The 27,311-nt window shown below is 41.8% G+C and overlaps 1 protein-coding gene across 9 annotated transcripts in view; it reads left to right on the top strand.

Moving 5' to 3' along the window:
- The first annotated feature begins 391 nt into the window (after positions 1-391).
- SUN1 (Sad1 and UNC84 domain containing 1) overlaps positions 392-27,311 on the top strand; it is a 32,857-nt gene continuing 5,937 nt past the window's right edge. The window contains exons 1-16 of one of the 9 annotated variants that reach the window (XM_059484558.1): positions 392-480; positions 10,946-11,042; positions 16,664-16,855; positions 17,184-17,374; positions 18,490-18,516; positions 18,606-18,800; positions 20,472-20,594; positions 21,561-21,644; positions 21,950-22,060; positions 23,436-23,534; positions 24,162-24,255; positions 24,371-24,429; positions 25,278-25,423; positions 25,574-25,798; positions 26,295-26,381; positions 26,755-26,798. In XM_059484558.1, the coding sequence (XP_059340541.1) occupies positions 10,966-11,042; positions 16,664-16,855; positions 17,184-17,374; positions 18,490-18,516; positions 18,606-18,800; positions 20,472-20,594; positions 21,561-21,644; positions 21,950-22,060; positions 23,436-23,534; positions 24,162-24,255; positions 24,371-24,429; positions 25,278-25,423; positions 25,574-25,798; positions 26,295-26,381; positions 26,755-26,798 (1,754 nt within the window). In that variant the 5' untranslated portion in view covers positions 392-480; positions 10,946-10,965. Of the gene's footprint in view, positions 481-4,411; positions 4,493-4,826; positions 5,058-6,219; positions 6,528-10,945; positions 11,043-16,663; positions 16,856-17,183; positions 17,375-18,489; positions 18,517-18,605; positions 18,801-20,471; positions 20,595-21,560; positions 21,645-21,949; positions 22,061-23,435; positions 23,535-24,161; positions 24,256-24,370; positions 24,430-25,277; positions 25,424-25,573; positions 25,799-26,294; positions 26,382-26,754; positions 26,799-27,311 lie in introns of those variants that run through there. The other 8 variants (XM_059484560.1, XM_059484556.1, XM_059484559.1 and 5 more) reach the window with 8 other exon arrangements.

Genomic DNA, 27,311 nt, shown 5'->3' with positions numbered 1-27,311 from the left:
ACAATGTGCTAACCTTGCTTGTAATTTACTGTATTTCAACTTATATAACCCAAATTTCTTAAATCCCTTTACAAAAATTTACTGAGTCTCCTGTGGATGGTTTATGAGTCTGGATTTTAAAGTCATTTTCTTTGAGACTCAACTTTCATCTTCAATCTTTTACTGGACCAGTAGGAACGCAACTAAAATGTTTTAGGTTTTTATTTCCTATTTGGCCAGATCAGCTCTTATATTTTCTAGATTTAATTAGTGCACATTACAGAATGTCACTGGCACTATATGCATTACGTCACTTTTAAGCTAAGGCAATTTTGGGGAGCAGAGCTGTTATCTCAAACTTTCAGGCACTTTAGATAAGCAGCCTTTAGCCCTGCCCTTCCTGTGACGAGCAGTTGGGCCTCTGTCTTCGCCCCTGTAAGCCAGAAGATCTGCTGTGCAGGACCCTGGGACTTGGATTCTCAGCAAAACAGAGGTTTTTAGGTAAGTGCATGCATTTGTCTAACTGAATATAGAATCTTTTATATATTTGTTAACTACCTTACATAGATTGAATTAATTAGACATTGAGAGGGCACTGACAAATGAGATAACCAAACTTTGAGACAGGGTCTACATCAGAGAGCATTTTAGGAGAGGCTGGTGGTTAGGTGTGTTCCAGATCCATCCACTTCTCCTCCATGTGAGTCCATCCAGGCAATGTGCAGATTTCCAGGAACTCTCTGGCAGATTGCAGACTCTCTGCAGGTGTCCAGCCCTGCAGGGTCATGTGAGCCCACAGGAAGGTGCCCTAATGCACCTCTCTGCTTGTGTCAGCAGCCTGCTCCCAGACGCTGACCTCCAGCTCCAACTGCAAAGTTATTATAGGCTGTAATAACAGATCACAGCTCTAATCTAATCTCTACACAGAGAAATTTAGCTATTAAGGTATAATAAGTTAAAACCAATAGAAACCAGAAAGAATTAGTATAGTCCATAGTACTGTTTTACTACATAAGACTATGATAAAACTATCCAGTTATACTACAGTATAACCATAGCAGGTATTTATGTCATTATGGTAGAAGTTATTTATTTATTTATTTATTTATTTATTTATTATAAGTAAATTGTACTATAATAGTTCTATATAGAAAGGTAAGAGTTCTGATGGGCTACTGCACAGGCTTTATCTTGCTGGGGGAAGCCCCTTGTCTGCACCACACAAACACACCAGAGCACTGCCCCAGAAATAAAGGAACATCTTGGCTTTGGAAAGCCAACTGGTGGCTTGAGAGCAGTCAAGCCTCTGTTTCATCTGCAGAATCTGTGCTAGGATCCCTGCAAGGGAAGGTGAGCAACTGTTTGCTAGAAGAGTGGATCAGAGCTGGTCCTGCTGGATACATCATGGACTGCTCTGTCTCAGCCCTCCATGTGAATATCTAACCATGTTTTAAAAAGAGAGAAAGAAAAATAAATGAAAAAATCTTCATTATTAGGCGTCTGAAGGATCAACAAAAATTACAGTTAACAAGCTTGTGTCCATTTACTGGGATCAATCCCCCAGAGAAGCAGGAGCTGAGCTGAAGCAGCAGATGAGAGCTGTGAGGAGAGCGGCTGCTCTGCCTGCCTGCCTTGGGTGTAATCAGCTTTTCTTGTTAATGTCTGAAATCCCTGTAAGGCAGGACCACGGAGATCCAGGGACAAAACTGATCTGAAGTGCTCTGCACCCCCTTCACCTGATAACCCAACTGCTCTGGATGCAGCACCCACTGCCTTTGGCTGGGGGGTGTGGGGAAAAGGCCCCGCTGAGCTTAACCATAGAGGGATGCAGGTGGTGAGAAACCTTTTCTTTAATGAGCAGGAAATCAGATTTACAGATATCTCAGGTGATTTTCATACTACTGCATATATATGATGATCTGCCCAGCCAAGGTCACCAGTCCCATCCTGTGCAGCAGCATGCCATGCCCAGTACCACCAGTCAGAAACACCTGGCTGCACTGGTTTCTGCCACATTTGGCAGAATGAGGATTTGCCCCTTTTGATAGCAAGGAGCAGAATGTGGAGCACAAGAGATTTGCTGGGTGTGACTGCAGGAGAGCACTGGGAATGGGAATCATAGTGGGAAGGGAGAAATAATGTGGGAAAAAGGGAAGGGAAGGGAAGGGAAGGGAAGGGAAGGGAAGGGAAGGGAAGGGAAGGGAAGGGAAGGGAAGGGAAGGGAAGGGAAAACTAGAGAAATATCGTCCTTGGATTGGTTTGGCCCTGTATTGCAGTTTCCCCATACCTGGTGTCAGTTAGGAAAGCTCTTTTTCTCTAAATTCTTAACTGCCCTCTACAATGTTAAAAATTGAACATTTTTAATATGGTCAAATTTTCTTCTTACTGACCATTTTTCTCTATACACTCAACTTAGCCAATTAAATTGTCAGCCCACTTTACATTCAGAATTTGTTTGAGGCTGAGAAATCTTGAAGTAATTTTTGTTTGCCTCAGAGCAGTTTCTTCTGAAATGTGGAAAAATTAACTCCCTGTACACAGCTTGTTTTAACAAAACCAGGACATCTGACCAAGTTTCCCTTAAATCCTGGAAACTTAAAACAAGTTCTATTGTCTCTTATAGCTGTGAAATGGAGGGAAAACTGAGCTTCAGCCATCATCCTCCATCCAGCCTTTTGGCCTGGTTGTGATGGAAAAACAACTGCTCAGGACAAGTCAGAGCAGCCTGGGAAGCTGGCAGTGCCCTGGGAGAATGACATGCCTTGTCCTGCCAGAGCTGAGTCCTGCCAGCCCTGCCTGGGCTCCAGGGAACAGGGTGGGAATCACCCCTCAGAGGGCCTGGCCTCACACCACCAAGGAATTTCAAGGAGATTTAAACTAAGAGGTGATTTTGCCCTGAGTATCTTAAGCTTTTAAATATTATCTACTCTTAAGACAGGAAAACAGGTCTAGAGTAAGTACAGAAAGAGAAGGAGTGGCCAGAAAACTGATTCTGCAAACCACTCCTATATGCAGGGAGGAGGAGACTGGTGCAGGGCTGCACATCTGACCAAACCAGACACTGGCTTCCAAGTGTCACTGGGGTCAGCTCAGCTTTGGCTGCAGCGTCTTAAAACTGACACATAGCTGGAGCAAAGCACTTCTAAAAGAAACAGGAATTGCCCAAAATCAGTGCTACAATAATATCAGCTAATACCTTAAGTGAATGTGTTTATCTTGCATTTTCTGTTTCTTAGGGATTAGCTGCCTTCTCTCATTTTGTATCCAAACATTTGGATTATTTGATAATTACATATTTATTAGCCAGTCTTTCACAACAAGCTGAGTCATTTCTCTCACATACAAGTAAATAACAACTTATGGCCTGGTTAGCCTTTCCCAAGTGACAAATTCTTTATTCTATTCACTGACATTGCACCATCCCTGCCAGCTGGGCCCACAAGAGAACTGTGGAGACTGAAGGCTTAAAAAAAGTCACTCAGGCACAGGTTTACATGGAATGTATTTGCATACGTTCCCCGAGTGTTTGAACAATGGGGCTTGTTTCTTCTCTGCCAAGAACCAGCCCCATTCCTGGAAAAGTTCAAGGCCAGGCTGGACAGGGCTTGGAGGAACCTGGTGTAGTGGGAGGTGTCCCTGCTCAGTGCAGGGGAGTTGGAACTAGATAGGCTTAAAGGTCAGCTCCAAGCCGAAGCATTCTCTGATTTCTTTTCCGTGTGGCTGTCCGGAGGTATCTGTGGCCCGATGGTGACATTGGGTCGGGCACCACACGGAGCCGAGGCGCTTCAGTCCCACCGGGTGTGCTGTGCCAAAGTCTTAGCGGAGGAGGGAGACTCAAAGAGAAAGAAAATCCCAAAAAGGCCGGGTAGGAAGGAAACAGTGGAAACACTGGGAGGGAAAGTCAGTGAGTCAAGCAACAGAGTGAAAATCTGAGTTAACTCCTCGCCTCTCCACTGCTCGCTCCAGAAACTCCCACAGCTCCATTTTGCGGAGGGGGGAGGCGAGGCAGGAGGCGGCCAGGCAGGAGGCGGCCGTGGCGGGGGCAGCGCCCGAGCGGGGTCTGAGGAGGAGGAGGAGGCAGAGGCGGAGCGGAGCCCCGTGCCCGTGTGTGAGGGGCCCGAGGAGGAGGAGCCCCGTGCCCGTGTGTGAGGGGCCCGAGGAGGAGGAGGAGCCCCGTGCCCGTGTGTGAGGGGCCCGAGGAGGAGGAGGAGCCCCGTGCCCGTGTGTGAGGGGCCCGAGGCGGAGCGGAGCCCCGTGCCCGTGTGTGAGGGGCCCGAGGAGGAGGAGCCCCGTGCCCGTGTGTGAGGGGCCCGAGGAGGAGGAGCCCCGTGCCCGTGTGTGAGGGGCCACGCGGGGCGGGCGCTGAGGGGGCGCTGCCGGCACGCGCCGCGCGGGCGGGGCGGGGGCTCCCGGCGGCCCCGGCAAAGCGGGCGGGGCCCGGGCAATCTCAGCTGCCGCCGCCGCTGCTGCCGCCGCCGCCGGCTCTGCCTTTCCCTCGCTGCACCGGCACCAGGTAACCCCCGCCGCGGCTCTCCTCGTCGCGCAGGGCCGGGCCGCGCTCCCCCGGCCGCCCCCGGAGCGCGGGGCTGAAGGCGGCGCGGCTCAGCCCGCCCCGGCCGTTTCCAACCGCCCCCCGCCCGCGCTCACCCGTCCCCCGCCCGCCCCCGCCCCGGCCCGCCCGCCGTCGCTTCCCGCCGGGCCGGGGCCGCGTGTGGCGGCCGCTCGCCCGCGTGGGAGCCCCCGGGGCGCGGTGTCTCGGGTGTGCGGCCTCCCCCGAGCGGGGGATCGGTGTCCCTGGCTCGGGCAGCGGCGCTGAGCAGGCAGCGGGCGTGAGGCGCCGCGGGCTGGAGTCGTGGGGCGGGCGCTGACCCCTGGGTAGCCCGGAGTTCTGTCGGTCGGCGCTGTTGGCTGGGAGGAGAGAGGAACATCAGCTACCACGGTCCCTCTGGGCCTGGCACCTGGAGGGTTTCCTTGTTAGAAGAAGCTCTAACCTGCAGCTTTCTGCCCTGATTGTGAAAGAGCTGATAAGTGCGCGGTGGTGCCGGCGCTCGCCGCCGCTGCCGAGCCTTGGTGCAAAGGTAACGTGCTGTGATGGGTGTCGTGCTCTGCTCTGGCTAGCACAGGTAGACAGACCTGTCCTCGCTGCCCCCCGGCTGTCACCTCAGGGCAGCTGCTTCTGTGAGGAAAGTGTAGTTTAACAGACGGGTTTACTGTGGAAGAGTTTGGCATCGCTCGCCGAGGGAGTGACTGCTCGTGTTTTTACAGCAAAATGTGCTATTTTAGTGCTGTGCTCCTTTTGAGGTGACAGTGCTGAGTTCCTCATGCCATGTTCACGTTTGGCTGCCCTTCCATGACCGTAGGGGTAGAAGTGTCAGGAACACTGGAGACAGCACCTGTTTTCTGACAGTTCCAGTAAGTTTTAGATCTGCTGGGAAGAAAAAGTATCTGGTTTGCCTTATTTTGCGTTCCTTATTTTACGTTGCCTTATTTAACATTGTACTATGTTAAAATAAAATACATTTTATAGATATATTGTTTATAATATATTATAGGGAAGGAAAATATTAGCCAGCAAATTCCGGGTCTCTGCAGCATTTGCAGGCCCCCCCATCTCACCATCTGGTTTTCAGTTTAACATTACGCAAAAAGGAAGTCCAATATTTGCTAATTTTTTTTAATGTTTCTGTTTCATTTCTTTGCAACTGACTATTCCAGCCTAATGCTTCTGTTGACTTTCCCAGTGAATCTTAATGTCTAATTCTTGCTTTTTGCATATGGGGGTGAATTACTAGTCGCTGATTTTCATAGCAATGTTGTGGAAGTGAGTTGCAGGCGAGCTGGACGGAGGGTTTTATTGGCACGCTTAGCAGGCTTTTTACATTGCTCTATTAGTAAATGTGGTGGCGTTTGGAGACCCTTAAATCTGCGGTGCTTGACTGCTTGTAATTCGGCGCTTATAAGGCGTGGACGTTTAGGCATTCAGGTGTCGCTTATAAAGAATAAGAGGTGGGGGTTTAATTTGATCGCAGATACCGGGGCTGTTTGATCGGGCAGGTGACGGGCGAGGTTAAATAAAACACGCCTTTTGTTGTGCGCCGGCGGGCTGGGGAGCGGAGCCGCAGGGGTTAAGGCGGCGGGGTTGGCCGGGCCGCCGCCTCCAGTGAATTCAAACTCGGCGAGTGACGGGGAGCGCGGGGGCCGGGCGGGCTTTGTTGGGGCCGGGAGCCATTTTGGGCTCGATGTCTCGGCGTGTGCCGCCCGCCGGGCAGCGCGCCCCGAGCCCGGCCCGGGCGGATGGCGGAGCGCGGCCGCAGGGCCCGGCCAGGCCCCGCTGCGAGCGGGCCGGGCTCTGAGCCGCTCTGCGGGGCCCGGCGTGTAAACAATGAACCGGCACGCTGCTGCTCTCACCGCGCCTGAATGCGGGGCTGGTTTCTGTCAGCCCTCCCTTTAAAAAGCGTTTCGAGAGGTACACAATGTGAACGTGCGGTGTTGTGATGAAACCTGGGTTTTGCGCCTGTGTTTGGGGATCTGTGCCGTAATGCTCAATGGTAACGTCTGGTGTCAAATATCGGTTTTGTTACTTGCGGGGTTTTTTTGTTTGTTTGCTCTTTTAAAGGAATAATAATGTTTTGTGAATGTGTGTTTTAATAAAATGTTGATTTAGCTTGGCGCTCTTTGCTCTTCAGCCTGTTTAAATCAGTAATTAACTTGCTATGATGAAACATCCTTTGTGGAGTATATATACTTTTGGTTCTTTAACTAAAACCAGTTATTTTATTGGTTATTCTGAATAATAGAATGAAATAACTGAAATTACAAGTAAAAGATGGGTTGCTCTCAGAAACTGATGGAGTTTGCATGTTCCAGTTTCATTGTTATTGATAGTTTGCCTAAATCTGTTTACATATGTGGCATCAAATGTGTTAAGTCATAGTGGCTTAAACTTACTTGGCTTTAAAATGTGAGGATAGTAAAGGTTCTATTTGAAGCAGTGCTACCAATATCTAAGACTTTATTGTATCATTTTTTTATCCCTTGTAACAAAAAATAATAAGACATGCTGTCTTGGCAGTGTTCTCATTGTCTAACAGACTTTGGTGAATATTTCTACTCTGCCAGGGTCCCTTTTGTGAAATGACAATTTACCACTTCCTTTGTTACAAAGGTTTTCATGAGGAACTGCCTGGACAGTATGCTGGTAAAAGTCTGTGTACCCCAAAAACCATCAGTGAGGGTTTGCTCTGTCCCTGTGAGGTGTTTGTAGTGCACGGTCAGGGTTTGGTGCTGCTCCCCCTGCCTTGTGATGCTTCTGTTCGAAAAGGCCTCTCCTGGAGCATTTCATCATCTTTCCTGGAAGCCAGGAACCTGCTGCCATGGTGCTAGGACTTTGTTGAGGCTGCCTGATTGTGATACGTGACTGTCAGATAAGCTTTTTTTGAATTAGTGGTGCAGCCTCGTGTCACTCAGAAGCTTCAAAGTCCTTAGGAGACAGCCAAAGGCCTTGTGTGCAGGTAAATTCTGCTGCACTGATTGCAGGAGTTCCTGACGGAGTCACAATCTGTCTTCTCCTGCCCTTCTGCTGTGCTGATTTATTGTAACACACATTCAGTTTAATTGCAAGGGAGAGATGGTGCTTAGGATGACTGTTGTGTCTGCTTCCCAAAAAAAGGCAAATAGTCCAGCTGTCCCCTCTGCAGGAACTTCGATGTTGGTTTGTAAGCTGAGGCATTCCAGTGGAACTGTGTGCTTCCCTGTAATTCACTGTCTTATCAAAGTGCTCTTATTACTGGGCTTTTATACAACTACAGGCTTGGTTCTTGCACTATACTTACCTTAGTATTAGAAGTAGATGTTTGTGGGCTTCTACAAAAGGGAAAAAGTCTTTTAGAGTTTGGGCCTGGTAATCTGCCTCAAAGCTGAGACTAAAAGTCTGCATGAAACTGAGTCCAGACAGATCTGTGGTACTAAAGCAGAAAGGTGTTGGGCACCCAGAAGTGTTCAGACTGGAATTAAATACAGTGCTTACCTCTCAGGTTCTCTGCCAAGTTTTGTGATTTAAGATTTTCAAATATTTTATTAGCATGTCTCTTTCTGTTCCAGTTGTGTATGAAAGTTTCATAAATCAGAAGATTATACGTGTAAGGTGGAGTGCTGTTAAACACAAGTGAACAAATTAGAGTGAGTTAATGTCCTACACCCACCCTGTGTCTGTTTTGTAATACAGATGTAGAATATTTCTAAATAAATTGGGTTGATCATTTGTTTTGAAGAGGTGAATAACTAAGATTAAGCTGTTGAAGTAAAAGTCAGGCCTAAAAAAAATCCAGTTTCATAGTAAATTCTAGATGCCCAGTTTTGCAAATGGTGGTGGTCATCTCTGAAGATGACTTTCAAATTCTTAAGTCAGTTAAGCCTGTTTTGTTGCCATGAAAAAGTAGAGATTTCTCCTCCTGAGTCAGAATTAATTTTAGAGCATCAGACAAGCAGTGAATCAAACCAAGGCCCTGAATCTTCCAGGAGTGATTTCTAAGTGTGGTGTTTAGATGGCAAACCTGATATCCTCACTGGGGAGCTGGGTGCTGTGAAACCCAGCTATTCATAGACCTACGCCTGAGTACCTTGGAGGCTTTGCAGTTTGCACTGCCTTTGTCAAGCACATCTTTTATCTATAATAACTTAATGATACAATTAAAACCTTATCAAATAAGAAATACTGTTTATGTTCTAGCATTTGGTTTATTCAGAAATCAAGTAGAGAGAGAACTGGTGGTGAAGGGGAAAAGAACAGGGCAGAAACTGAGCCAATGTGTTGTTTTTCAAACTCAGCCGTTGCCCTGCCCATATGGGCAGTGCAGACAGGGAGGAGCTGGGGAGCTGCTCAAAGCTCACTGGCATAGCTGAGCTTTCTGTGTGGGAAAATATTGTTGGGTGTCAGAAGGATTAGCTACTGAGTTGCCAGTTAAAAAATAGTTTTTATGATGAAATGCGTGCTAAGCACGCGCATCAACTCCAGTGGAAACTGAACAAGGTTTTTCTACCTTGAGGGTTAAAAATCTTTATTGGCATGAACTATTCAAACAGATCAACCTTAATCATAGTTTTCAGCTTCAGTAGGCATATGTCTGAAAAACCTGTTTTGCTGTTTTTTAATACAAGTGCTCTCTGATATTATCAGCATCCCTCATCTTGAAATTCACAATATTTCCACTTCTGTTCCTGGCGAGCCATTGCTCTCTGGTCCCCATTTCCTATGTGCTAAATTGAGCTCCTGTTTGTTGATAAAGTAAGGCAGCAGTTGTTACATATTCCAACAGAATTTGCTGCTCATTTTAGCAAAAGAATGAGGCTGCTTTGCTAATACTTCCGCACTACTGATTTAAGCTTCCTGTAAGCAAACAATAAATTTATATACAAGTTAGTGAAAACATTCTGGCTCTGGGGCAAATGAAGTGAATGTAGAGCATCACTTAATGGAAATGTGTTTTCTAGAATATAAAAAAAAGTAAATAGCAGGAGACCTTATTTTTCTTTAACTCCACTTTGCATGGGAGGTGCTTGGATTCAGGAAGCTACAATGCTTAGGCCCTGAAGTTTTAATATTTTTAAGTCTTCAGTCATGGAAATACCCTCCTGCCTTACTGACCTCAGGATTTGGAGGCTACAGGTAGACTGACTAAGAGCATTTTAATGTTACATGTAGATTGCTTTTGAGCTGCTTTTGCCTGTACCTGCTTTTTGTCCCCATTTCTTATGCGTATGTAGCTGTACAAAATAAAAACTCATATTTCAGCATAGGAAAGTGCATCTCCAAAATGAGATGCTTGTTGATGTTATGATTATGAAAACTAGCTGGGGATATTTTTATCCTAGTTCAGATATGTCATCATAGATGTGTGGAATATCTTTCACTGCTGTTGAAACAGGAGCCATAGATAATCTGCAAGTAGCCAGGATTCTGCCTTGCTAACGATGCAAATCCAGAATAGCCAGATCCCTATTTGTTAACTACAAATCAGCTATATCCAAGAATCTTTTCTGCAAAATTAAAAATTTTATTTGACTAATGAAATTGAGGTGGGCTGAAGGGTTTTTGCCAATACTTTGAAAGTCAAAATTGTTCATAGTACCACAAGTAGTCACCCCTGCAGCTCTACAAGTTTGTTGATACGACAACATCAGTTTTTATTTTCTTCTGAAAGCTATAATACCTTTCAAAGACCCTATGGAAAGTTTTACAAATGTTACTTGGGTGGTTTTGATTTGTTAGTTTTGGCCTTGGGTTTGTTTTTTTGGAAGTGGATGGCACTCTGGAAAATGTGCCTAATTCCAACCTATGAGTCACTTTGCAGTTGGCTCTTTTGCTAGGGTGTGTATTCGGTGGTTTTAATGACAGGAATAAATTATGTGAGATGAAGGATACTCCCTCACTGCTTAGGGGATAGTATTCAAAAGTGCTGCAGTAAAATGATTTGACTATATGTAAAAACTTTCTCAAGTTTCATCTGCATTATCCACAGTTGGTGCACAGAGCAGCCTGTGCCTTGCTCAGAGGGCACTCAAAGCAAAACACATTTTGAGGAGATCTCTGAGCCATGGCTGCCTGGTTCTTTAGATTTTTACACTTAGCTTCTTAGGGGATACCAGCATAACATAGTTCCTGTGGAAGTGTTGTAATTTGGTTGTGATAAGAGTTTGGCTCATAACCGAGCCAGGGAACTTGGAAGCAGCTGAAAGTAGGGTATCACAAAGAAGGTCCCAGCCAGAAATACCCTGAGCTTCCTGCAGTAATGATAAGGGATACCTGGCACTAGCAGCAATACTACTCCACCACTGAGAGCTCCATGTTTCTGGTAATAGCTCTTTTATTCAATGCTTAATAATAACACAGGCTGAACAGTGCAAGGGCTCCTTGATTGACTTTATGCAACTTTAAGTCATTGCATTACTTTATTTTCACCTTTTACAGTATGATTTGAAACTGTCACCATGGACTTTTCACGTCTACACACGTACACCCCTCCCCAATGTCTGCCAGAGAACACTGGCTATACATATGCACTCAGGTGAGAACCCTTTTCTTCTTGTAGCCAAACTGTCTATTCTCAATGTTGCTAACTGGAGACTTGAGCTTTCATGGTAAGTAGCTGACTTCTTTGAAGAAGTGGGCTTTTTCTAATCTGGTTTGAAATGCTGTGTCCTAACTGGAGGAAAGAAACGTGGAACTAACAGGACAATGACTAAGATAATGACTCAGTGTTTATTAGTTGCTATGAATAACTTGTGTCCGCCTAGTTACAACTCTGCTGGATTTCTATAAATGTAGAAGTCCTCCAAATTCATCCATGTTTTGTGTCTTGTAACTTTGGTGTGTGCTTTCTTTTGTACTTGGGACCACTTTCACTTTAAACCACTGATTTTTGCGCACTCATTGCCGCTAGTGTGGGACTTGGCTGGAAGGAAAATATTGATTACTTCTTTTAGCAAAGCTGCTTGTTGGGTGAATGTAAAATCTGAATATGCCTAATATCTAATCAACTTGCTTTTCCTTGTATTTTTTTTGTATCTTCTAATGATCTTGTTTTTTTCTTGTATCTTTGTTTTGCTTAAATCACTTCAGTTTTCTAGAAACTAACTGTAGTGTTTGGTAGTTTTTGTATTATATATTCAGAATAAGTGTTGTGATGCTATTTTGAGTTTTTTGCTATTAATGAAGCAGATTGTTGCTGTTCTAATCTATTGAGCTTTTCCTGCTGTTGAGATCTATACCTGCTTCAAAGTATATCAGTTATTGGTTTAGCTAATTTTAAGTTTTAAAAAATGATTGTTTGTTAGAATGCAGTATGAGATTTACTTTTCTATTCCCTCTGTACATCATTATTATGTGTTGTTATTAAAATCCATTATAGAGATAGGAGAATACTTGGCTACTTGCCAATAAAACAGAAGTTGGCAAAACTGTAGCATTAAGAGATTACTGAGTTAATTCTCTTCTTTTGTGTGCTCCAAAACAGTGCATTTACATTTTCTCTTGGGGATCATGGCTGCTTTTTTTTTTTTTTTTTTTTTTTTAGCTATAGCCTAATGTCAGTAGTGTTGCAAATGTAACATTTTAGTGTTGCAAATGTGACAATATTTTGTGTTGCATCAATTCAATTGCAATTTTGCCTGAAATTTATGAAAAACTATTGGTAAAATGTTGGTTATGTACAAGTGGGTTTTCTAATTTCAAGAAAAGCGTGCTGGGCAATGAAATGTGATCTACATGCCTTGTGTCCAGCAGCAGTTTCACTTCTGTATTAGTGAGTATAGTTACCTTTGTGTTGCAAATGTACCCTAGAGATTGGCTGAAATATTGTAGCCCCTGACAGGTTAGACTCCTGTGGTGTTCTTGTGCAAAATTCTCAAGCAGTGAAACAGTGGGCAAGTAGAAAGGAAGGTGCAGAATGATAAATTGTATTGGACATCTGGAGGATATTTAATTATGACTTTGGGGTTTATTTAGGGGACAACTGAGTGTTTGTCTTGCTGCATAAATGAAGAATGCTTTGCAAAACTGAGAAGTTGTGCAGGGGTTATATGTCTTGAAACTTTCCAGCTTGCCATTTCACTGTGTTAAACTATTTCTATGGCATATCCATAGAAATGGATAGAGCTGGGTAAGATGAAGTTTCATAACAATTAAGGAAGGCCAGTATAGTTAAACTAGGTTGAAATTAATTAATTGCAATTCTTCCTTGTGTAGAAAAGAAGAATTGGCAAGCTCTTTCTTTAGAATTGTGTGAAGCCCCAAATGTTAAAATAATGGGAGCAAACTATCTGGCACACTGATGTGACAGTGCTTTCAGGGTGCCAAGACAATAAACCACAGTCTCTTGTGCAGACTCTTGCTGTGCCTCTGCTTGCTCTGTATGTGCAGAATGACATCTGTTATTGTAGCTCTTCCTCCTCTGGGTCAAACAATATTTGAAGATCTGAGGAAATTGCTAATCAGAAATATTTTCATGTTGAAATTTGTTCTTTCTTACCCCTCACCTGTGTTTGTTTTGCTTATATTCTAATCTGATTTATTCTGCCTTTGACAATTCAATTTTTACAGAATCTTTTCTTTAAAGAAATTGGCTTGGGATGTAGCCCTGCAGGAAGCAGTACAGTGAAGTTTGATACCACAAAGCTATTAATAGAGTTGGCTATGATTTATTAATAGAACTTATATTAATACTCACTGGAATCACTGTGTGTTCATAGCTATAGTGCTTCTACTTTGTGCTTCTACTCCTCCAGCCCAAATCAGAAAAGCATTTAACTGAGATACCTAAATAATCTTTATCCTCCTCCAAATGCAAGTCAAACTTGTGAATCTCACCCACCTGTCAACATGCAATTTACACCCCACTCTTATGACTGATCTTTCTTTTTAGTCACCATCATCCTTTGAATTGTGTTGTCAGTTTGGGTGGCTTTAACACTTCTCACAAATTTGGGTTAAATCAATAAGAATTTGGTTTGATTTTCTGTGTCAGAGCACTCAACTGGGATATAATTTTCTGCACAGTAATTGAATAAAATCTTTTGAGGTTTTTAAGTATGTTCTGAGTCTGACTGAAGAAATAACTAAACAATTCAAGGTAGTGTCCTTGGTCACTTAATGTAAGCATTGCCCCCTGGTTAGGAAGCCTGTGAATGTTTTAGTATTGCCTGTATGTCTGTCCATGTTAGGAGATGTCTGTTCAGTTGTAGTTCTCTGGGTGTATTGCATGTGCCTGTTATGCTGGATAGTCAAGAACATCACTGCCCATTTCATTCCAAGGAGTATTTATAAATAAATGACACTTCAGGGCCTTCAGACAAGCTATAGGCATGCTAAAATTGGCAGGCCTCATTCTCATTCTGCTTACTTGAAAAATAACCTGTAGTCTAGACATTCTTACTCTGTAGAAGCTCATGTGAAGGAGTTATCAAGAAGCTGGAAATGTAAGATTAGATCCCGTCACCAGCTCTGCCAGCAGCCATGGGAGCTGTTTGCCGGGGAGGGAACCAGCCCTCCCTGTTAGCTGAGGTTGCCCAGGAGTGTGGGCTATTGCATCCCACCTTTAGGTGTTTCTTGGTTAGCTGCACATATTGCATAGCAGGGCATCAATGCACAGGTTCATTTCTGGCCCTTGAAAGAAAGGGCAGTGGTTTGTGTTTTTTTATTTACTGTAGTCTTTTCTGCGGAAGAAAAAAGGCTGCATTCCAAAGCATGGGAAGTGAGATGGCAAGTTAGGGGACTTCTAGGTACTGTCCTGCTGCCAGAGGACTGATAATGTGAAGAGAACTATTACCCTGCATAAGTGAGAGACAAGCCCCTTTTGTTAAAAAGATTCCATGATGATTTGTTAGGTTTTTTTAGATAGTAGAGCTCAACTTTTAACTATTTATTCAACCCACATTGATATAAATGCTCATTGAGATACTTGGTAACAGCAAGTGTTCATAAACAGAAACAAATTGAGGCTGGTCACAGCTGTCAGCTTGTTCTGTGTACTTTGTGTTCTTGTGAATTGAGTGTCTGTAAAAAACGTGGGGTGAAGATGAGGAAAGGCAAATGCATAGTGGCAAATGTAAATAGCAAAACTGAGTTCTGAAACAACTGTTTAGGGAGGGACTCAATAGAAAACTCTTGTGGCTCTGACCCTTTCAGAATAACAGCAGGAGGAGCCACATTTAACCCATATTCTCTTCATATCTGTCAGAGTATGAGTAATTTATGTTTAGCATTTTTGAAAACTAGCAATTAATCTCTTTAGTCTACAATTGGTTGAGTACATGAGAAAACATGTTATTTCTTCTCTCTCTTCCAGCCAAATGAAAGCAAGGATTAACAAGCCTAATGTATTTAGTGTATATGCAGGGTTTGTTAAGTTGTGCTGAGGCTCTTTCCTGCCTAGCACAGGGTTGCACTGCACGCGCCAGGGTTATCAGGGCAGAGCAGGGAGATCCAGCACACAGAACCAAAGCCCTGCCATCAAATCTCTCTACTCTGGGACATAGAAGCAGCTACTTTGGACAGACTCTGGTCTGATCTTTTGGGCTGAATGCCCAGCTGGTTTTGGAGCCATGAGATATTTCCCAGCAGTGTGTTGTCTGGGTTTTTTAACCAAAAGAAGTTGATATGCTCTGACAGCCCCATTTTACATACTTTTCTTTGTACTGAGGAGTAATAAAGAAACTGATTTCAAAAGCACCACCTTGTCAGAATTACATCATTACTGTAAGTGTCGTTTCAAGGCCTTCTGGTGCTAACTTAATTTTATGCTGAAGCAGTGCAATACTTACCATAATATTGCTTTGTGATGTTCTGAGATCTTTAATGATGGTGTGGGAAAACTATTTCCATTAAGTCATTTTTACACAAGTACATTTTATAGTAGCTATTTATATGCATTTTTAAAGGGAAAGCTTCCATTTCAAATACAGATTGCACGGCAGAATCTACTCATTCAGATCTAATTTGCTTGTTTGTTTTTGTTTGAGGAGAAAGAGCTGCTGTCATAAACAATCCTTTGCTTATCTCTTTTAAAAAATCAAACAAAGCCTCCAGGAGTACTGAAGGGCTGTTACATCTCTGTATATCCCTGTTACATCTCTATATCCCTGTGCCCAGGAAGGGACAGAGCCCTTATGAAAGCTGGCCCAGAGCACTCAGCATTTGGATGCTGTGGGTCACAGGGCTGAGCAGTTCTAGAACCTGACCTGTGTGCAGTGCCCTGTGCCAGCAGCCTCTGCTCACTTGCATAACTGAATGTTTCCTTTGCTTGGGAGTATGACAGTTCTGCTTTAGGCTGAACTTCTGCTTTGGTAAATGTATTTCTTACAGACTCCTCAGCTTAATCTGTTTGTGTTTGCCTTGTGTTGCTGCTTTGTCTTTGCTGTAAGTTTTCATGGTGGCTCTGAGAGAATCATGTGCTGAAATGTGGAGTTCCTGGGGTAATGACATGAAGGCTATCTATGTGTAAACTTGCCTCTGTGGAGAAAAACAAATTGAAGTCTCTAAATATTTTTTGTTAATTCTGAGTTTTAAGTATTTCTAATGGTTTTCATTAGGTTAGGAAATACTTTTAAACCACTTTTTTAAAAGCAAGTAATGGTTGTTAAACTGAAATAGCTGAAGTAGGGAAGTATTTAAGTATCTTGAAGGGAGGAAGTTCCTACTTGTTGAGAGGTGGAAATTCAGGGTAATGTGGCATATGGATCTTCAGTTTTCAAAACAAGGACTTGGCAAACAGAAAACTGACAAAAATAAACTTAGACTGAAAATTAATCTTTGCCTTGCAACTTGGAGTGTGTCATTTTTAATTTGCTTCTAGGCATGGTGAAGAAACTGTGTCATGAATGGCTTCTACTCTCAAATTGGTCCCAAAAGAATGAGTGCTTGCTCTGGCTAAATTTCATATGTGGTTTCCATGGTGGTTGTTTCTTTCTGTGATGTGTTTTCAGTTGTAGAACTGGTAATATGAATTGTCTCGGAGAACTTTGAATATCTACACATATCTGGATTATTTGGGTTATTTGGTATCTCTTGTGGGGGTTGTACCATAACCCCAAATAAACTACATTTAATGGAAACTTGGACTAGCTTGAAAAACCTGTTTGTTACCAGGTTGAAAATTCTCCCAGTAACTTCGCTGTTCTTATTTTACTGCAGTTCGAGTTATTCTTCATCTGCTTTGGATTTTGAGACTGAGAACAAAATAGATCCAGTGTTTGATTCACCCAGAATGTCACGGCGTAGTTTACGGTTGGCTGCTGGAGGATACAGTAAATCAGATGATGGACAGAGCGATTCCCTTCATGACAGCTCTTATGCTGGAAATATGTCCTTCAGGGATCAGTCTAAGTAAGCATTTTAGTCATCACTAGTAAATCCTGAGTCTTACTGTTGGAACACAATAATGCAGAAAGGTTACCTACAGGTCTTCTTTTTTGTTCTTGGTGTTTGCTGCCATACTCTGAAGTTTATGTTCAGTATGTGGTTTGCAATGACAATTTTTTACAAGGATCTTTGTCAAATTATAGGTGCTTGAAGGTGAGGACTTCCTTTTAAACCTTGTTTGCTCTGTTTAGTCACATCAGTGTTGAAATGACTGTTAATTCATTTAATAATAAAGTGAGAGAGTGACAGAAATGTGTCTTAGTGCTGTGTCTCACTTGCCTCTGTTTCCTAGGGTGGCAAAGCAGCACAGAAGTGTGAGCAAGCAGTCTGGCATTGGAAGACATGTGCCAAGGAAAAATCTGTCCAGCTCATCTATTTTTAGCCAGAGCAGTTTCAATAGCCATGCCAGTGACACATCAATGATATCCACTGTATTGGATGAGTCTCTGATTCGGGAACAGACAGAAGTTGATCATTTCTGGGGTAGGCAATAATTGATATTGCTTGTATCAAACTGTGCAAACTGGTTTGGTTTGGTGTGTATAAATTTATGATCTTTGCATCACCTGTTGTCCATCCTGTCCCCAAACATGTGAACATTTGCACTTCATCTCTAGGGGTCTGCTTGCTAAGATGCCCACTGGAAATACATGGTCCAGTGTGTAAATTTGATTTACTGGCATGGTTAATGTCAAGACGTTCACAGTCAAGTTACTGTGCCAGCAAACATAAACACTTCTATGATGCAATGCCATAATTATCTCCTGTCTCTGCTTTCTTCAAAATGTACACTGAGTTCTGTATTGAAAGAATGGTAAACATATAACTTGTTTTTGAAAAGTCAAAGGCAAAGCATTGTCTCAAAGCATTGTCTTACTTGTTTGTAGGCAGAAATGTGTTTCTTTTTAACATACCTCGAGATGAAAGTTTCAAATTAGTGGCATTTCAGAATTTCCCAAAAGGTTTTTTGTATGTGGCTGGCTGGTTTGGCTTTTTAACTATACCAAAATGTATTTTTACTGGAACCTTTTCTCTTCCATGAAGATAAAATATGGGAGTTGTCTATATAAAGTATTGTCTACGTGAAGCGTTGTGTACAACCAGGTCAGCAATTTGTTCTATCTCCCAATTCAGACTCTTTGTTTCCAGTCAGAATACTTGTGACCTTCCCAGAGTCCTAGTGGGAAGAATTGTGTCCATCTTGGTAGAACCCATTCTAAATTTTAGATAACCTGGATCTTAAAGCAGAATTTTAAATACAGTAGTATCAAAGTAGTTACCAAGCAGCAGAAACATTGTTAGCAGTAATTAGCTGCTTTAACTTCTTGTGGGAACCAAGTCAAGGTGCAGTTGGCATTCATGTTGCTCTGCCTGCCCCTTCTGTGATGGGATGATTTTCACAACTATTACCCTACTACAGTAAGGTTTGGATAGGTGTTTCTCTGATGGGCTGCAAAATGTTAAATGCTAACCATAAAGAGACTTTCTTTGAAGTCTTAAAATTAGTGGGACTTCTAACTTGAGTTTGTCAGATACTGTAATTCAATTCAGATCTTTCTTATATTTGGGACCAATTTCTTCTTTTTTTTTGTTTGCAGGCCTTGATGAAGAAGGTGACCCCAAAGGTAAGCACACTTTGCTTTTCCTTGCACACAGTTTGTGTGTGACAGGCCGGGTGCTGGCAGTGCTGCCATGGTGCTGTGCTGTGTTCCAGGCAGTGACACCACGCTGCTGCTGCAGGGCAACGGGGACATTGCAGCCCCGGAGCTGCAGCCCACGCTGAACGGCTACACGTGCAGTGACTGCAGCATGCTGTCAGAGAGGAAGGAGGTCCTCACTGCCTACTCAGCTTCCCATGTGCCATCCTCCAGGATCTACACGAGGGACAGGAGCCAGAAACATGCATCTAGTGAGTTACTTTCTCTTGTATTTCATTTCTACAGTGTTATTTAAGCATCTATCTGACCCTCATGCACTTGCCAATAACCGAATTCTAGAGATCAGCTTTTATTTGAAATACCTTTTTCTGTATCAGTTGAAATTATATGTACTTGTCAGATTCTGATATATAATAATCTACTGATTTTCAGTGCTGCTGTAGCAATCAAACAGTTACAAAATCAAACAATTACAAAATTCAAATGCTTTGCCCTTAAGTTATAAAATTATTTGGCCAGTCAGCGCTGATTGTAAGTCTCCTAATCTGACATCAGATCTGTGTGGCTCTGCCTGTGAAATATTTGGTCGTGGTTTCTAAGATACAAACTTCCTGTGCTTTTTGGTTTACAATTTTTTATCCCTCATGTGATTTGAACTTTCAAGGTTGAGCAGAATTGTTACTTTGCAGTGCTTGTGTTATCAAGGGAGTCTCTGAAAGGGCTTTCTACTTTCTGCTTCCTTTTTTCCTCCTCTTTTAACCTTGGAGCTTTTTATAGTGTTTCTAAAAGCTAAACCTCAAATACATGAGAAAATTGAACTCCAGAGGGAAAAACTGATTCCAAATAGTCACTCTAGAGACTGCATTCCTAAAGCTTGAAAAACTGAGTCTATATAAGTGAGATTCTGCCTTTCCAAGACAATCTCCATTCAGTAGATTGTTTTCCTCATTGTTTTGCCCATGTCTGCCTGCCTCTTGCACCTGGAGTTTCCTGATTACTGGTAGTCCTCAGTTACCACACAGGATTTCTTTCCTTAATGACCTTGAATTAGAAAGGAGCCAGTTGTGGAGTTTTGTGGGTTTGTTAAGTCTTGAATGAAGTTTGTTTTCAGTACAAGAAAAAGGAATTAGTCTGTTTGAGCTATGTGATATGACTTCAAATACTTAAATATTTCTTTTTAGTTAGTGTGTAGCACAGGGTGGAGTTCTTTTGACTTGAACAGTCAACTACTTAAAGTGGCACTGCATGGAAACTCTTTCTGTACTTCTGAGTTTGCATTCACACGAGAGTTTTCCTCATCTTTGTACATTCCTCTGAACTTTAATCTAGGAGTTTGAGTCAAACTTTGGGGTTGTATGGGTGGGGAAAAGCACACAGTCATGGCAGGGTTTTGGGATGTGACAGAGCCCAGGACGGTGGCAGTGGTGGATTTTGGCTCTGGAGAAGGGTGTGTCTCTAGCACTTCAGGCAGACCTCTGTAGGAACTTCCTCTGATGTTACAACAGGGAAGATGGTGAGCAGTCCTCACTCCTTCAAATCCAGAATAACCCTGTAGTGTCTCTTTGGAACTGTGACCCCAAAATCAGGAGCAGCAGTTCACCTCACTGAGGAATCCTGAGTTCCATAAGCAAAGAATTCATTGCTCTTTAGAGGGCTGCACTCTCACTAAGCAAAGCTGTTCTTGCTGAAGTTCCACATTTTGCCTTGAAGTCATTATCCAGGGTGTGTAATTCTTACAAAAGCTTTCATGCAATATCAAATACACCCAGACTTTTCAAACCACACTTTCTGAAGTGTCATACTCCTGGCTAAAGGCTTTCCCTGCTTTGCCCTCACTCTTACACAAGCTAATGGTGACCAGAGAACAGAAGTACATATTTCTATGGATGAATAATTTGTATTCACACTGTTTTTTTCAATAGGAGGAACATATTTCTACATGAGTAAGATTCTGCGATTGGTCAAAAATACTGCAACATCTTTTGCATCACTATTAGTGCAACTCTTTCAAATGGTTTTGCTGAAGCTGGGTTATGAATATAAAGGTACCTTTTCAGTTGTCTTCCTTGGTCTGCAGACAAAGACAGAATGTGTGTATTGGGTTTTTTTTTCTTCTGGTCTTCATCTTTGGCACTATGGTGTTCTTCTTCTATGGTCTTTTGACTGGCTCCTGTCTTTCTCAGTTTTTATTTCACTTGTGCTACACTTTTCATACCTTTCCTGTTTTGAAAGTATCAAGATTCCCTTGTATGAGATCCACATGTTGATTTCATTAGGAAGTGGTAGAGAGTAATTTTTCAATCTAGAAACTTAAGTTGATTTTTTAAAACTGTGGTGATAATATCAAATTCTAACTTTTCAATGTCTTTCATTCTCTCTTATCACCCTTAAACCTGCTGTGCACTTAAAGCTTGTTTAGATCTGTCTTGCAAAACTCAGACTGCTCTCATCACTCTGCACTACTTTAGAGCACATCTTGTTTTCCCTGAAAATATTCATTTCTTCTTTGGTGCTTTCTCTTCTATAATACCTGCTCTACAAGTGAAGTTAAATTGCCATAGGCAGAAGGGAACTGATTTTTGCATGTGAGTAGAACTTTGCTCTCCTCCTCTCTGCTCAGAGCCTTATAATTCCTAATGCTTTCTCTCTCTTTCTTGTCACAAGTTTGTTAAAATCAGCACAAATATGTAATGAATGGCTGACCCATTTGATGGAATGTTGGGAACAGGGACTTACTTGATGAGGGGTTGTTTGTTGGTTTTTTGTTTTTTTTACAAACTTTGCTCTCTGAAAAGAAGTAGAAGGATTTTTTTTGGAACTAAGAGGTCCCTTGATATTTAAAGAAGGAACAAGATTACACAGAGTAGGCTTCTTCCTCAATCATTTGCCAGGTTTCCTTAGAGTAATCTGACTTTAATAGTGAACCAAGCCAGTTTAGCTAAAATCTGTGTCTATGAAAGGCTTTGAATTTGATAATCAGAATCTGTGTGTGCTTTTTGGATGTGTTGCAGCTCACTCAGACTACTGTGGAAGCATGAATGTAAAGGAGTTCTACAGAGAAGATCATCACCTTGGTGTGAATGAGGAGTCAATATGTAAGTACAGAGATTGATGCAGTCTCAGTCCTGGGCTCTTGTTGCTGTAATAGTAGCAGCGCACAGCCCCTGACACTGTGGGAGCTACAAAGTAAATGTTTGGTTTGCAACTTAAATGTGGGGGGATGGTGATCCCCTGGTGCACTGTAGTATTTCCTCTGAAAGTTTCCTTCCCTGATGTTTGCTTGGCAGTTTTTGGGTTGATAACTGATGATGTGAGATAGACTTGTTTAAGTCTATCTTGTAACAAATCTTGACTTCATCCTGGCTTCATCCCATTAATCAACTGTTACCACAACCAACAGGTGATGACTGTAAAGGGAAGAAACATCTTGAAATGTACACCACAGACCACATGCAGTCCTCATGGGCTAAAAGGGTAGCAAGGACCATTGGGCACACCTTTTCTTCTGCAGGTTGACTTGGATATTTTTGTTTGCTTTTATTTTGCATCGCAATCTCACAATGTTAACCACACGTTTTGTGTTTGGGCTTTTTTTCCTTTCTTCATCTATCAAAGTAGGGTAGAAATGTAAAGTGCCTAGACAACTAACTTCCTTAACACCTCTTCTGTCTGAATTCTTGCTCTGATTTTGGCTTTTGTACAAGCTTGGCAGGCTGCTTACCTGTTAGTGAAAACAAGGTGTAGGGTAATGTGCACCTCGTATGTTAGAAGGAACAAGTCAGATTAATTCATTGCACTTTGGGAGATCTGTATGCTTGCTAGGTTGAAAAGCTGACTTTAAATGAAAGTAAGGTATGAGATACTGGTATGCAGATTATTTGAATAAAGGGGTTTTAATATTTTATTTTTGTTCTAGTGATAGTCAATTTTTACAGGAATCTTATATAGGGATAGAATCTACCCTGTGAGATGAGTGTTCCCTAGCTTGAATGACATCAAGGATCTGTTGAATGCTCTTTATTCAGCAAAGGAAAATTATTTGAGACACTTCAGTCACCTAAATGATTTGCAAAACATTGGGTTGGTATATCTATAATCCCTCAGATTAACCCAGGCATATTTGCTAATCTAAGAATGTAGGTTTATTTTCTAAACATATATGGTGTAGTTTGTTCTGTAGAAAGATTGGTCCTAGTCTTGGACATAGTATTTGTTGGCCTCAGCAGGCTTTAAGTTACAGCATTTTATTTCAGTGCATTGGATGGGGAGATTGGTGGTAGTTTTGTTCTCTTAAGGAGATACAGAACTATCCTACTGAACACTCAGCTTAATGTCAATTTACTGCTTGCAGCTTTTAAGTGGGAATACTTTCTATTGTTTATCAATATTTCTTAGACATCACTGGAATTTTAAATTTTTAATTGTTCTCACTGCTGCACAGTAACCCAGATAATGAACTTGATGTATAATTTTGAACAAATAAGATGCTTTTAAAGTAATGATGTGCTTAAAGCTTGTTTTTGTGGTAGTACTCTTGCTATTCTCTCTGCTACACTTTGCATGGCATTGTTAGATAAACATGTTACAAAATGTAAGCTTTGATTTTGGAAAAGTAATATTCTAACTGCACAGGTGGTGTTCAGCCTGTTTATCTCTGTCCATGAGAATTCAGTTTCTAAACTCTCTTGGTTTTACTTGACCTCATATTTACTAGTGGCTTGCTTTGCTTTAGAGTAGTGAAGAACCAATTTGAGATTACTGAAAGGTACAGTTTAAAATTCTGCAGAACCTGTGATGGGCAGGGGCTGAGCCTGTTTCACTGTACTGAAGGGAAGCTGCAGCTCCTTTGTGTGTGTGACCACATGGAGTTCATTTGTTATAACCAGGTTACTTTGTGCTTCACGGGCTGCGAGCAGCGGGAGCCGCGGGCTGGCTCGTGTCGCAGAAGGTGTTGTCTCTACTTTGGCTGGCCATTCTCTCTCCAGGTTACTGTTCCAATCTCTGTGTGTGTGTGCATTGCCTGCTCCTTTTGAAAATCAGGGGACTGCAGGGGCTTACACTAATTCAGCTGTGCTTGTGCTGTAGCTTTTGTGTCTTGAGATGCATGTGCTGCTTTATTGACCAAAATGTGCTTAATGAGAGGGTGTGTTCCTGTTCACAGGCATTACAGGAGACTAACCAGAGGGAATGAGTGTGTGAATATGGGGTGTCAATAATGGGGTGTGTTTGGTTTGGCAGTCAATTGCTATATTGGTATTCCTCTTACCAAAAACTGCTGCTGCTAATCTGTGTGTTTCCTGGAGCATTCTGAGGCCTCCAGTGTGTGATAACTTGTGTTCAGACATTAATACTGAATTTTCAGTGAGGTAGCATTGCCATAACAAAAGAGCATTTAATCTCTTTGCATGGCTGTTGACCTTGTTGAGTAGCTGTTGTTACAATGCTGTCATACTTGTGGTATCTAGATGTCAGTAAGCTGCATGCATTGCCTTATTCATGTATTTCTCCACTCTGCAAAGCTTTGTTGGCCACAGCTGCATGTCCCTCTGCTTGGTTTCTTTGAACAAGTGCTGCAGTAATTACATTTCACACTCCCACCTTTTGTCTTCCAGGGAGGGCAGCTTCTGGAATGTTCAGGTTGCTTAGAACTGGGTGGTATCAACTTGTTACTCTGATGTCTTTGCTCAAGGTGTTTCTTGTAAGAAGGTGTGTATCCTTTGAAATAATTGTTTTGTGAGCAAGTTATTTACTCAGTTATAATATCAATCAATTAATCATGGTAAATGTGTTCGTTCTTGTAAACTGTGCTCTCTTTCTCTAGATGCCTTCCAAAGAACTACAGGTGGTTACTGTTTCTTATCCCACTCCTGTTTCTGCTAGGTATGTCAATTGTTCACTTTTAATCAAAATCAGTGTGTGTACTACAGCTGCTCCAAAATAGCATTTTGAATTGATTTATGAAGAAGATGCAGAACTGCAAAAGAGCAAGTTTGTTTGTGAACAGGGCAGTAATTCAGGCTTCCAGGGTACTACAAGTCAGCAATGTCTCCCCTTGACACAAAAGCAATATCCTTGATTTAATTGCATAGAGCTCTTTAGAAAGAGTGGCTGAATAAATAAATGCACTGAAGTCCTTTTTTCTTTATCTCCTTTCATAGGGGTAGCAATGAAAGAGTAGGCTGGGTACTGATTGCTTTGTCAGCCTCCATAGAAATGTGCTTAAGTTTTTACCAAGTCATCCAAAGTCTTTCCTTTGCTCTAGACCCTGCTTTAGTTGCTTAAGATACAGCTGACTTTAGAGTGGTTAGTAGACAGTGTTCAGCCAGCTGTCAACTGAAATGAAACAAATTGAAGTATTTACCAGAAGTGCTGGGCCATTTCTGAAAAGCAGTTTCATGTCTTTGTGAGTTTTAAAAACTTGCAGCTATTTTGTGGAGAAGATGAAGCTTCTTGGAAAATTACAGTGGAGATTCAAAGTCCTCTGTATAAGGGTGGACAAAGAAAGAATTTACCCTGTGTAGAAAATGCTGCTACTTCCCACTAAGATATTACCAAAATAAGTGTAATCTTGTGAAATGCTATTTTATTTCCATGGAAGTTTCTTCCAATTTTTATTAGCTCTTATGCAATGTGATATGTAGTAAGTGAATCATGCAACATATTTTCCATGGAGATAAAGAGCAGCATTTATTTATGTGTATTTATATAGCTTTTTGTTTCTGTTCTAGGTTGGTGGTTCTGGGGGCTTGATGGCTTCATTTCCTTATTACCTCCATTGAACTGGACAAGAATTGGCATAATACAGAGAACAGAAGATTCTGTTCATGTTCCTGAACCACAAGATGACTCTTTTCATTCTGTGCAATCTCCAAAGGTAAGGGAGAACAGTCTAGGGAAGAACTTGCATATCTTTAAAGTTCTCTTAACTCTCATGTCTTCAATATTTTGCAATAATTACTTGTTGCACAAGAGTAATGTAGATAAGTTGATTTTTATACATTAAAGCATTATCTTTATATTTTAGGATACCATAAATATCTTTGACTTTGGTCGTATAAGTGAGCTGGAAAAGCAAATGGCCTTCATGTCTGACAGATGCCATGACCGAAACAAAGAATACAGCAAAGTGATGAGCCTGCTCCAGAATCTTCAAGATCAGGTTGCCACAATGAGTGACAGAAGTGAAACCTTGAATTTAATAAAAAACGTTGTGAGTCAATATCTTAAAGATATGAAATTGGAGGAAAAGGTAAGACAGTTATTGATGTTTCCTTATACAGATTGTTCTGTTATATAAATGCAGATTGTGAGTGATTTGACTGGAGGATTCTTTTTCTGCTCTACAAACAACCAATAGGTAGTAAGGGCCAGGGAGTAGTTGTGGGCATTTGTTCCTCCTTTGTTATTGGTGACAAAGGATTAATTCCAGACAGGTGGCCTAAAGTAGAGACCTACATTGCTGAAAAGCTGCTGGATTTATCCTGTTTTTATACAGATAAAGAAGACTATAGGAAGGACTAGTGACAAAGCAGGGATTTTGTGATAAACTTCCCTGTATATAACCCCTACTGCAGCTAAATCAGACTTCTATATTTATTACAGATTCTGTAATTTCTAACACTGTCTGCAGGATAAATCATTTAAACGTTCACAGAATGGAATGAAAAGTGCACTTTGCAAAAAATATCAATTATGGTATTTGTACTCCAAAACAAATACACCCCCTTTTTCTTCTATTTTTTAAGACTGATTTCCTGGCTTTACACAAAGAGCATGAGTTGCGCATCCAGACGCTGGAAGAACTTCTTAGAAAACTCTCAGCTGAATCCAAGGTATTGGCAGTGAGCTTTGCTGACTTGTTCAAATTGTAACCTGTTGATAAAACATACTGATTATTTTAAAATTTGCTGTTCCAAACAGCAATTTCCTTTACTGTGGCTATTACAGTTTCCTAAGTCTCATAACTTGTTTGTATTTTGGTTCCCCTTTCTTGGAGAGGGTTATGTTCCAAAGTTGAAAAATTATTCCCTTGACCATTGAGGCAGGTTTGGACTGAAACCTTGTTATACAGAGGAACAAACATAATTGTGTTTGCAGTCCCATACAGGTGGTGCTAAAATTTCCTTTCATATAACATTCTTCATCCTCCTTTCTTTCACTTGAATTTCTTTGTATATGTTAAAATTTAACTTTTGTGTTTTTTAGGACATCCAGAAGGAGTTCGACCTGGCCAAATCAAAATCAGTGAGGTATAAGCACTTTTCAGATACATTTTGCTTTTTCACTCCTGATGCCAACTGACAGTGATCCTTATCTTGTGTCAGTTAACTGACCCTGCAGGGTTGTACTGTCAGCAAGAGCACTTCTGTCTTGTACTGGATTTCAACTGTGGTGTTTCTTGGTTTTCTGTTTATTTGCTGAATTGCCATTTAAATTAAAATTAAATGTAAAATGGCTTTAGAATGATAGTTGAGATCTTTTTCCATAGCATTCACTGGACACTGATCTATACTGGTCATGTATGAGTTGCTGTTTGTAACTCAGCACTGCCTCTGGAGTTACTCTGGTTTGAGTGAGGTAGCTTGAGACTCACTCTGACCAGTGGCAAACTCACACAAGGTTTGACTGGTTTGCCAGAACCCCTTAAATTCCCCCAAATCTGTAAATGTTTGAGTTATTAACTTGTCAGCCTGGTGATAATCTGAAGTCATCACTGCTGAATTTTTCCATTACTTCAAAATACTTTGCTTTGAATATATTAA

Source organism: Ammospiza nelsoni, chromosome 17 (assembly GCF_027579445.1).
Source record: "Ammospiza nelsoni isolate bAmmNel1 chromosome 17, bAmmNel1.pri, whole genome shotgun sequence".
NCBI lineage: Eukaryota > Metazoa > Chordata > Aves > Passeriformes > Passerellidae > Ammospiza > Ammospiza nelsoni.
The sequence above is the reverse complement of the archived record's forward strand: the minus strand, read 5'-3'. Positions and strand labels throughout refer to the sequence as shown.